At 42.9% G+C, this 12,654-nt stretch overlaps 1 protein-coding gene and 1 long non-coding RNA gene across 6 annotated transcripts in view; one reads left to right on the forward strand and one right to left on the reverse strand.

Moving 5' to 3' along the window:
- The window catches only part of LOC147013095 (uncharacterized), a 60,389-nt gene extending 55,947 nt beyond the window's left edge, over nt 1-4,442 (forward strand). For all 5 annotated transcript variants that reach the window (XM_085854671.1, XM_085854672.1, XM_085854667.1 and 2 more), the window contains exons 9-10: nt 3,313-3,408; nt 3,599-4,442. In XM_085854671.1, coding sequence (XP_085710797.1) covers nt 3,313-3,408; nt 3,599-4,000 — 498 coding nt within the window. In that variant the 3' untranslated portion in view covers nt 4,001-4,442. The remainder of the gene's footprint in view (nt 1-3,312; nt 3,409-3,598) is intronic.
- Nucleotides 3,979-11,079, reverse strand: LOC147013097 (uncharacterized). The gene is made up of 2 exons (XR_015051191.1): nt 10,498-11,079; nt 3,979-7,022 (listed from the first exon to the last, which is right to left on the reverse strand). It is a non-coding gene; the product is annotated as an uncharacterized LOC147013097 (long non-coding RNA).
- Nucleotides 11,080-12,654: the final 1,575 nt, after the last annotated feature.

The raw sequence follows: 12,654 nt of genomic DNA on the forward strand, positions 1-12,654 counted from the left end.
CACCCTGTTGCATTCAAACCTCACGCCATTGTGCAATGGATACTTCACTTCAACCTTCTCGACATTCGAACCACAATGCTACAACCTTCATACGACCATCACAATGCCTTTATAAAAATCATCAAACTCGCTTACCTTGGCCATTAACCGCCACAACCACAATGCCTCAACCACCACGAATCGCCGTGCCATGGACCTCACTGCTATACCACTGCTTCCATCACTTGACTACCATCACCACCGATACCGACATTGCCTTTTATGACCAACAAGGAAAAAGGGAGCGGCCCAGACCATCAAAGATACTCTGGTCTGGACGTTCTGTGGTTTAACTACGCACTGTGCGCGTTTAGGACGCATGAGTGTGCGCTACGCACTGTTCAATGCCGTGGAGATAGCTCTCGCTCTCCTCTCAACTGTGACTGTCATTGGGTGTGGAGAGTGTTTGTGGCTCGAGAGCACCCACCACCAGATACCCTCGCCTCATGTTATTCTCGGAGCTCCGTCGCATGACAAAGTTCAGGGCGAATGAGGCCATTACCAGTGTCAATTCCTCGTCTGGACGGGGCCATCACCATGGTGAGCATCCATGCGCTAATGAGGGCGCTGTGGAACACCAATCGCTCTGCCTGTTCTGCTTTCAGGCACCACCTCCCGCTGGGGAATTATAAAAGAGGGTTCTGTTCTCTGGCCCGCCCTTGCCTTCTCTCGCATCTGGCCTGCTCTCTCCTCTCACATCTAGCCTGCGCTTTCTTCTAGCTGCTGGGGTCACGGAGTGGTGGATTGGAATGGAACGGTTCACCTTCAAGCAGGAGACACCAAACCAATCCAACTGAACGCTGCCTTTAGCTGTTTAAACACTTACACGAACAGACGTCTTCCACTCACGATTAAGTCTATCCTCAAACACATTCTTTGCTCCATTTCCAACCCCTTGACTTTATACCTTAGGCCGTCAGGTCAGGTGCATGCACCAGAGCAGCGCATCGCTGCGTCCACTTTCTGCCGGTACTCCAGGGGCCTCCGTCTGGCCATCCCCAGTCAGATACCTGGCCCATCCCAGTCTCTTTGAAATGCTGATCAACCTGCTGCAACCACGAGGCACGTGGTCGGCCCATTGTCCCCCTCCACTCACGAGGCTCCCTCGCTGAGAGAATCTGGTGAGCAGGATCAGCGTCAGGAAAACGAGCCACATGTCCATACAGCTACAGCTGACACTCACTAACTATGCAGGTAACAAATCTCATTTGAGTCTCTCTCAGGAACCGCTCGTTCGACACAGTCCGGCCAGCGATAGCCAATAATTCTCCGGACACCTTGCACCAAAGGAATTAAGTCTCTGTCGTAGATCCCTGGTCAGAGTCCAGGTCCCACATCCGTAGAGCAAGACTGGAAGCACCAAGTACCTGAAGACTCGGACTTTCATCCTTCTGCACAGGTACCGACAGCGCCACACCCCATCATCCAGTGAATCCATGACTCACTCGGCCCGACCCAGACGTCTATTGACCTCTGGCTCACAGCCAGCAGAGACATGAATATCACTGCCAAGGTAAGTGAATCTCTCCGTGACCTAAACATCCTCACCACAAACAGGTACAGACAAGATAGCAGTATCCAAGATGTCATTGAAAGCCTAGATCTTAGTTTTGAACCAGGAGACCCGTAATCCCATTGGCTCTGACCCCTCGTTCAGCACCTCGAGGGCCCCAAAAAGCGTATTCAGGGTCTCCGCAAAGATGACTGCATCATCTGCGAAATCAAGGTCACAGATCTTGACATTCCCAAACGATGCACCGCAGCTTGATCTCTCCGACATCCTCCCCAGAATCCAGTCCATACAAGTGCTGAAAAGTGTGGGGCCAGCACGAACTCTTGACGAACTCCAGTAACAACTGCAAATAAGTACACACTCCTGTCGCCATTGCCCTTCAGGGAAACTTGAGGATGTCTGGGTTTTTGGGGTAAGAAAATCATGGAGCAGGTCCATGTCGGTTCAGATAGCTCTGTGATCTCTCATCTTTATCTTTTCTCAGGATGCACCCTAACCAATACAGGTTGTCATATTTGTAAGTACCAAAATGTTTCACCACATGAATTTACACTTTAGGACCTCTAATAAAGGGTATGCTGCAAACAGTGTGGTCATTACTACACCAATACATTGTCGGTATGTCATTGTTGTTCCTGTCAAAACGACATATAGTACGATATCTCAAAAAGTTATTGGTGGATTAGTTAGTTGAGTGACGATAACAAGCCGATTAAATTTTAGTTCAGATCTGGCCCATCAGTGGGATACAAATCTTGAACTAATCTACTTGGCGGAGGTATGCAATCTACCGAGCGTCCGTTCTTGTCCCTCTTTCATGTTCCGGGTTTGGTCTTTTGCACCAAACCATTAAGGTTACTTTTATTTCAACACATTATTACCCTCGCCAGAGGAGAGGGTATTGCATTTGGGTTTGTTTGTTTGTTTGTCCGCACAGAACTTTAGTGTTTTTCTCCGCAACCGCTTATCGAATTGAGACAAAATTTTCACCAAAGGAGTGAATACGCATATAGAATGTTTTAATGATAATTATGATGTCATATGTCACGTGGTGTGGCAGCCATGTTGGAAAAACATTGGATCTCTGTATCTCTGAAACTGCACCAAGGAAAAAATTGAAACTTGGCACATGGCAAGTACTCCTCATGAGGACTGTGTTCTTTGTAGCCATATCGTTTTGTTTTTTTATGTTTTAAAAAAAACTTCAGAAATCTTCTTTTCTGAAAAGGCTGAACAGATCGAGGTGAAACTTTACACGTATGACCACCTTTCCTTGAGGAACAAATTGTTCACACATGATGTCGTAGGTCACATGGTTTGGCAGCCATATTGGATTGAGTGAAAATCTTTAAAAAAAATTTTCTCTTTAAAAAAAAATACATTTTTTAAAACATGTATGTTTTAAATTTCAACCTGATTGGACGCATGGTCTGGCAGCCAGAATTATTTTGTTTTTGATCTGGGTTCTTTTCAATTTTTTGTTTGTTTGTTTTGGTTTTTTTTTCATAAGGCTCATTTGGCTGTGCCTGGATGGGTTTGAGGATAAGAGTAGCACCACCCAAAACAAGTCCTGACAAGGGTCTGCAATCTCTGATTGCTCTTTTCATTGTTTTTACTTTCATTCTTAATAATTTTCATTTCACAAAATTATTACATGGGAGAGAAGCTTTGTGGTCCTCATGAAAAGGTGATCAAGTTTAAAAATTAAAAATAAAAAAATTCAGGAAAACAATATTGTATGTATACCTTTATCTATGCAGGACATCCAAAAGAAGAATTTTTACAAGATAAGGGACATTGGGATAAATGTGCTCAGAAAACGACGAGACAACACTCAATATGAATTCTTCAAAAAGGTTTGCATCCATCTCTATGAATAGGGGGGGGGGTGTTATTTAATGAGTAAAATCAGTAAAGGTGAGATGGAAGATATTATGAAAAGAAAAATAAATAAATGTCTTTCATTTAGAAGGTGGGAGAGATCATGTGAGGATAAGGGGTCAATGGTGTACTCATTTTATGATTTTTTTTTTTTGTTGTCATCAGGGTGAAGATCCTTTTGCTGCAGAGATACAGGCATTGGAGAATGTTGAAGAACAAGAGGAGGAGACAATGGTGAAGGGTGAAGCAAAGGCAAAAACGTTTGCTGAAGTCAAAAAGATATTAAAGAAAAATGTGCAGAACAAAGGTCAGGAGGATGAAAAAGAAAAAGTTTTGCAAGAAGATCAAACAAAAGATAGACAGATCAGCGAACAAGCCGTGAAAGTTGAAAGCGTGAAAGCAAGAGATGAAGAGGAAAACGTTTTGAATGATTGGGATGTGTTGGAGCAGCATGAATTTGGATTTTCTGGAGATTCTGATATAGGTGAGGAAGAAGGGACAGATGAGGAAGAAAGACATTTGCTGGAATTTGGAGAGGAAGAGGAGGAATATGGTGACATTGTGTAACAATTCTCAATTTTGAATTAAAGAACCACATGCCATTTCCTCCATTCCACCCTCATTTAACAAACCTTTTTGGAACGGCCAGGTCAATGTTTCTCATGTTCTTGCCTTTGAGAATGTTTCACACAGGATTTTTTTGGGGAGGGGGGGAACATTGCAATACAGGACAAGACTTCTGTTTGAATAAAGTTTTAATGTAATATGAGCTTTGATAGGGTAGATTGTTGTTTTATTCTTCATGGCTTGTACCTTGGAATCGTAACTAAATTTCATCATCGAACCGTAATTCTGGAACTTCAGTTGCAGTGATTCAAACTTTCAAGTTTCAGGAAGAAATGTCTTGTTCCATTGTTTAACTGTTGGATTATTGAAATCGCACATCTTGGTCAGTCTGTTACTGTTTTTCGTTAATCAGCGAAACATCATCAAATATATCTTTACCCAATTTTCTTTGTTTATTTATTTTTTGAAAACAAGCAATATGCTGGAGCCATCGTCAGGCTTTACTGCTCCTTACTAAATTCTGGGGAAGCCCTCTCTAGCTTCCCCCCCCCCTCCCCGTACACTACTGGCATGTGGCATCTCAGGTGTATTTTGTTAATAGCAAAGTAATATGTTTAAATGCATTTTGTTGAGGAAAGCGTGGAAAAATTCAGGGTACCCAGGCCCACAGCTCTGAACGCCTCTCAGCTTGCACACTCCCAGCAACCAGGTTGCCCTTCTCCAACTTCTTACACACAATGTGCCGCATGTCCAGCCCCTCAACAAATGCTTGCACCTTTGCAATAAAATAAAAAACTTACTACCACCAACACCAGAATGGCATCCATGTTTCAAAACAGCTGAATCTCGCTACTGAAAACGGGGATTTTCTCCATGGGGGGGGGGGGAGCTCGGTAGTAGCGATGGGCGGTGTGTACAAAGGGCAGAGACTTAACGCGAGCTGATGACTCGCGCTAACTGGGAATTCTTCCTTATGACAAACTCTACCATGTGGTGACGTTTCGTGAAGATCGGTTTGAAATTCTGACCTGCAGGCGATAAGACAGACAGATAAACAGACAGAATACCAAAATCGACCGAGCAATATACTTGAAAAATCTTCGATTTTGCAACAAACAAAAAGACAAACCCAAATGCAATATCCTCTCCTTCGGCGAGGGTAACTATTTCACCTGCAACTGTATCATAGAATAAATAGCTTCTTGTTGGTTGGTCTAAAAAAAGCATTCAGACAATGTGGAATGGAAAAGCATTTCGTTTATCAAATACAGTAACATGGTGTGAAATTTATTATGATTATCGATTTGTAATTCCAAAAAGAAAACTGCAGTGTGAGTTTGGTCTTCCTGTTTTTAAACTCAGCTAGTATCTTATAAAGACTGTCACGGGGGTGGCCGGCCAAGGTTTCCCTCCCGACCCAGTTTGTGGTGACGGGCGGTTAACATTGCCAGCCCCCGGGAAGGCCGAGCGGTTCCTTATTAATAGGTGGGCATATTGATCCTCAGAGATTATAACGTGTGCGGGAGAGGCAGGGTGCAATGGCAGAGGGGTGGAGGAGCAGAGCATGGTGGGGGGGGGGGGTATACTCCAACCCCACTACAAATACACGGATACAGCTTCTTGAAAGGAATACATTTAATGAAAATAAATAAATATTTACAAAGGACAGTGATTCAACAGGTAATGATAACGAAGTAAATAAATCCTAGTCGAGGCACCTCTTCACACAGACTCAAATACAGACAATGGGGAAACAAAATGAAAAGAAAACCTTTCCTTTCAACTATTCTTGTACGTAGCTTGGTCCAGAGCTGGTCTTTGTGGAACTTGGAATCGAGGCGTCTCTATTCGCACGTAAAAACGCGCGCAACAAAATGGCGCTTCTCTCATAGTGGGACAAACGCAAGCCAGGCACTCCGTGAGCGGCACGCAACACCAAGGCTCAGACGTGTAGCTGCTTTGTGCGTCGATCATCCTCACCTACCCAACCAAGAGCCAAAGGCCAGTATCTTCCTTCACCATATGAGCCAAATCGCCTCAACATAAATACAAGGGTCCTGTCGTCCTCCTCGGCGTGCACTTACCCTCCGCTCTCGCCTCTCCAAAATCCGCAACCACCTTCCCTCTTTGATCACGACTCTCCAAAAATGCGCAAGCCCTGAGCTCCCGCCTCTGATTCTCTTCCAAATCAACTCTGCCTCGTGCGTTCCTCATAATGACTCGTCTGTGTGCTTTGCCGATCTCTCGTCCCATTCAGTCTCGTCCCCCACCCACAGCAATTCTCTGTATGTAAATGCATTTTCAAATCAGAAAATTAAGAAACTGACTGACCTCAACCAAGGAAATTAGGCCATTTGGCCCATCATTGCCATAGTGCACTCTTGGATTGTCAAACACTGATCTTCATGCTGGTTCACTGAAATCTAACTAACCCAATCTTCATCAGGCAACACCGTTTGGGTGGGGTATCCACACTGCATGGGAAACCAGGGTTTGAGCGTGGGGTGCACATTGCATGTGGGTCCATTTGTGCACACAACCTGAGTATGTATCATTTACATTCGACCCTTTAGAACAGCAAGACCTTGAACACACTTTTGTGACTATAGACCCTCCCACGTTTTAATACCCGATACACTCGCTTCAGATCTTAGACCATTTCGACCTTTTCACCCTTGATCTTCACACATTTACGAGACCATTTAATACATACTTCCATTTATTTACCACATCGTCCTGCCGAAGATCTCCACACTATTTCTAGTTAGCACATGCTCGCCAAGCGAAAAGTGGGGTTTGGGAATCAATCGTGCATGTGGTACATGAACGTACGTACATACAGGGCTGCATTTTGAGTGGACAACAAACTTTGTTACCTGACCATTTGATATTGCACGTGTTGACAGTTCATCGAAAATTTTCATACATTTACCTCAGAAGTGCAGAGATGCAATTCCCAAAAAAAAACCACCAGAAGAGTTGGCTTGCTCACACCCAGGGACACCAACAGTCAGAATGGACCCTGGGGAAACACGGTGTCGGGCTATCTTCAAAAAAATAAAAATTAACCGAGACGGAAGTTTCCGTAGTTTCATCCTCAGCAACACGTTCCGTGTTTAAAGAGCAGGTTTTGGGTCACTGAAGACTTCACGTGATTCGAAGGTTGTAATCACATTAATAATCGTTGGGTATTTATTTTCTTACATTTGAAACTCAAAATATGCTAAAATTAACTTTTAAGTCAAAACTTTTGTCGGTCATCGAAAAACAGTCCGGAAGTTACCGAAGATGCTATGACGTCACGTTCTCCGAAAACTTCGTGAACATTCGGAAACAGCGTGTGAACAATGGCGAGATGCGAATCAGAGAGTGATTTCAGCGGCGATGAAATCGAGTGTTTTCATTCCGATATTGCCGAGGACGAGTCGGAGGATGATGGGAATTTATACTATGGAGTTTCTGGCCCTGAGCCATATAAATTTAAGCCACTTACAAGTGCCAGAAAACGGCCTATTTCGTGTACAAGTGGAAGGACTGACTGTCCGGCAGTTCACACTGACAGACTCCACCAGACAGATTGGTTTGTAGATTTTCATTTTCTTGTTCAATGCATAAAATAATGTAAAGTTTGATTCGTCTGTGACTTGATATATATTTTTTTATTCCTCCAGCAGCCTGGTGTTGGCTCAGTGGTTCGGGTGGTGGCTTGGGATCATAGGGTCCTGAGTTCAAGCCCTGTCCGCCACTGAATTAAAACACCAGGGGGTTGACTCAGCCTGTCATCCTTCTGAGGTTGGCAAAATGAGTACCAGTTCCAGTGTGTGTACTGGTAGAGGGGCACTGCATCAGCGACACAGTCGTGCTTCAAGAAATGATAACTACCCTGGCAGCTAAGCTGCCATATGACCACCACCAATGCTCTGGTCACTCAAGAGTCAGAAATAGAATGAATCAATAATGGACCCAAATATATTATACACTGTAGCCTTGGCGTTGAAGCCTTTTTGACAGCTGAGCTTGACCCCAGCGAAAATGAACAGTTAGAACAAACCCCAACTTTCAAGAGACTGTTGTGGCATATCTATCTATAATTCCAGCAGTGTGTGTGTGTGTGACCGCTGTTTCTCAACAACCACTGGTCCAATCTAATTGAAACTTGCCCAATATATTGCTGGGGCCCTGTGGATGTGCCTTTTCAAGGTTTGATGTTAATCAGATAAGTGCTTCCCAAGTTCTGGCCATTTATTTACCAACCAATGACAGGACATGTTGCTGCATAGGCGTGGCCAATGGGGAAGAGATTCTCAGCCGCTTTCCCCATTACAGGTCAACGTACAGACTTCTGGATAGTGATGACTTTCTGTATTCTAATAATTTCTCCATTTCTTATGCACATTTATAATTAAACACAATGCCCCAATCCAGTCATCGTTTACAAGAGCGAAGGAACAGACTGTGCTTGTTTGAAAGTGTTTTTTTTTTTAATCTCCTCTGTTTTTCCTTACGATGACATTGCGAAAAGGCAAAAATACGTTGGCGCTAATTGAATAATTCGCCATTAAAACTAAATTGTGAATAATCGTAGGTGACAGTGTGAGAAGATGAAGCAGGAGCCAGCTGAGGAGGAGAAGGCTGAATGGTGGGCACAGCATCACGCTTCAGTCTCACTTGAGCAGTTGTTTTTCAACCGAGCTCACTCATTGCGTTGCCTTCGTAATCCTTGGCTGTGAAATGGTCACCACCAGTGACAAGTCCATCCAAAAGGTCCTCTATCAGTTTTCTTTGGGGGAAAATTCACCCATTTTATTTGTACAAATCTTATCCACTGCCGGCGAATGTTTGATTCCTTCGGGAATCGGTGGGAGTGATTTCCCGTTTTTGCAAAGCATGACACGTACGAGGCATGATGTACAAATATCCAAATAACTTTGTTCTACAATAATTCAAAATAAAAAAGGATAATATACAGTTGCAAGCTCAAAAAAAGCGAAAGAACAGCCCGCTGAACTGGACACTTCTTCAATGAGCCAGTGAGCTTCCGCTTTGTTTTGGAGAACGTGATGTCACCATCCATATATGGGCATGCGGCTGTTTTTTTTTCAACAGTCTCAAGAAATAACAACTTTGGAGTTAAATTTCATTAATTTTCCCAATAGTTAGGCAACCACAATAGTTTGCATCGAACTATTTAATGCACATATAAAATCATCTTATATATTATTTCCGAGTTTGTGGTTTCGTGTCGCGCTATCTTCGACTTTGTTCTGCGCTCGAGTAACGTGGTATTCGGCTTACATTATCTCAAAGACCACATGAGGTGCATGGTACAAAAAAAAAGTAAATAAAAAGGTTCTCAAACAGTGAAATCGTATTCCACTTACTGCATTAAAGTAAAATTACTGATACTCTGCATCAGTTCCTTTCTCAAACACACCCACCCCAACATGTCACGCAGAGCACGGGTTATGCTCGTATTAATACATTTTCAGAACATGTTTGGCGACCCACAACCTGCTCTTTAAAGGAAATTAAAATGTTATTCACTTATTCCTACATGGATTCGTTTAACACGCTTCAACCGGATGGCGAGTGGCCAACACCGCGATTGTGATGTAAAAGTTTCCACAGCAGGGTATTTTACGAGGGATGGTATCTGTGCATGCCAGGGAATCGCCAAGTGGCTTGAAGGGACACACAAAAAAGTTTCCCCCAGTGTTTCACAATAACATGAAGCAAAACAAATTGAAGGATTAATTAAAGCCCCTGATTAGATCCGAGCCCCAGGATAGTTACCCTGTCCGCGCTCCTGCTCCCACCGGGCGACTGCATGGGGGAAGCAAGTTCTATGAATACCATCGAGTTTGTGTGTTTGGACGTTACTCTTTCACGGTCACACTGGAGCACCTTGAGGCCCAAACTTTTGGGTGGACGTACTTTAAATTTGGCAAGGTTTTAAGATTCCACATGTTAGCCTTGACATCCGTTAAGGCGCAATGTAATGTATACAGTAGTGGGACGTGAGGTCAGGAAGTGCTGCCACCAGCCCTCAGGCAACCACCATGAGACCAATAACTCCACAGCTCCTCAATGTCCAACACATCCCAAAACCAGCAAAGAAAATCTCATGCAACCAGGCAGCACCAGGTCATGACACGAGTGAACAACAAACCTGATTATTATTTGGGAGTTTGACAACACTGCTCTTTTATATTATTTATTTTTCCAGGTGATACGACACAGACAGCAACTGCGAGTTTGCATCAATTCATAAATTGGGTAGGGCTGTGCTGCTAATGCAGTGCCCTCCCTAAGTTATGGCAGGAATTTGTAATTTCCTCAGGATGCTCACCCACTTCGCAAAGAACACCATGATTAACGCCCATCCGAGGGATTACACATTTTGAAGAAACACTCTGCCGATGAAACGCCAGCATGACAGTTCATAGCTGGATCAGGATTAGACCACAGGCTAGACAGTTGGAGACAAGTGTGCATACCTCAAAGGGTTGAAGGTCTTCTCGGCTATCATACCGGCTATCCACAGTACTGCAGAGAACACAATATCCGTATAAAAATCGGCTTGAGGGATCTGGGGAAACGCTGCTATTTCAGGTGATGACTTCAATGCTTCTCAACCTACATTTTACAGCACACCAAAACAAATTACCATTGCAGTGTGCATTAAACTTTCATCACACACAAGTCATGAGAAGGAAGAGGGGAAAACAAACAAACAAAAAAAAACAAACAAACCTGAACATACCTCCAGGATGAAACTATAATTACCAGAGCGCAATTAAATGTTTTAAGTGGCTTTCAAAATGTTTCAAATGATACATTATTTTGAAGTTTTATGAAGAAAACTTTTAAAATCCTCAACCATTCAAACCGACCTTAAAGGTGATGAGCAATCTTCTTCAAAACTCCTCTCAAATACAGTACTTAACTCGAGGGGATCACTCGGTAGAGTGCAAAACCTCCGCCGCCAATACTGCTGGGTCACTTAAGTGAACCTGATATCCTATTCATTGTAGGTCAAAACGGATCAGACTCGACTGAACTAAACGAGATCGACGCGCATGTAGAAATAGCAAAAAAATAAAATCGAAATTTTTTTGAAAAAAAAGGTGCAAATTTTTTTTGGGGGGGGGGGGGGGTTGGAAATCACTTAAAACATGTAGAAATTCAAAAAAAAATTCAAATATTGTTCAAATAAAATCGAATTTTTTTTGAAAAAAAAGTTGCAATTTTTTTTTTTCTCTAACAAATTTATTTTTTGGGGGTTGGAAATCACTTAAAACATGTAGAAATGCAAAAACAAAAATTCAAATATTTTTTCAAAATTGCCGTCATAGCAGCCATATTGGACTTTGAACCAAGTCCAAAATCTAATGGCATGATCCTTGGACCATACCTAACCCCCCACCAAGTTTCGTCGAAATCCGTCCAGGAGTTTTTCCATAATACTGTTCACAAACAAAGACAGGGGTGAAAACAGTAACCTCCGTCCATCTTCGATGGCAGAGGTTAATTAAAGATCACACGGAGCAGCATGGGGGGGGGGGGGCGCAAGTCTCGTCATTTAAGGTGCATAGGCCGAGATGTCTCATCCACACGCTTCCATTTGTTGAATCGGGCAGTGGCCAGGTTTAAAAAAAATTAAAAATAAAAGTTTGTGTACACCCACCTTTTTTCGCTTTAAAAATGGGTTCTCTGCAAACTCTTGTCCTATCAATGCAAAACTTTAAACAGGACTCCCAATGGAAACTTTTATTGCTGACATCAGTCACATGGTATGGTCACCATATTGGATTAAAGGAAAAACGTGTTGCCATGTTCAGAACAAACGTGCAAGTTCAGCCCGAGTGCCAGTCTAGTTCAGCAAGCAAAATAATCTTGCTTCATCCCTCAGAAATATGACTGCTTCCACAAAAAATTAAATTAAAAATAAAAGAAAAATTACCCCCGTGTGGGGGTGACTGTCATCTCTATAATACCACAAGTTCTCAATGTTCAGTTCTGACCGAAGACTACTGCGCAGCTCGAACTGCACAGTTTGGTTAAAGATGACTCGGCATTTTGGCGCGCGCGCACGAAATTATATTTTGAAAATAAATGCCGACGTTTACATTTCGGGTTTTGAAACTTTTGCACCTTCGGCGGAAAATGTATGAATATACAAGGTCAGCTGCTATGCAATGACACCATTCACTAACTTTTACCATGCCCAGTAGAGAATATATAGCCTCCTGAAGGTAGGGCAGTTTTTGCAAACTTTGAAGTCACGTGACGTGAAGACGAAAGCGAAATTCGAAAATCCGTCCCGACCAAATTTAGATATTGTCCCATACATTTATATGCCACAATCAAATTCAAGATCGCTTGAGACATGTAGGAGATAGATTTTGAAAATTGTCATTTTCGCATTTTTTGCCAACTTTGAAGTCACGTGACACGAAAGCGAATATCAAAAATCCGGCCTGACCAAATTTAGATATTGTCCCATAGATTCATATGCTACAATTAAATTCAAGATCGCTTGAGAAATGGCGGAGGAGATAGAATTTGAAAATCATCATTTTCGCAACTTCAAAGGCCTCGTGACCTTGACCTTCGGTGACCTTGAACGTCATACCATCGTGTACGTCTCATCG

Source organism: Eptatretus burgeri, chromosome 14, assembly GCF_056783735.1.
Source record: "Eptatretus burgeri isolate ZD-2024b chromosome 14, Ebu_testis_v1, whole genome shotgun sequence".
NCBI classification, from domain to species: Eukaryota; Metazoa; Chordata; class Myxini; order Myxiniformes; family Myxinidae; genus Eptatretus; species Eptatretus burgeri.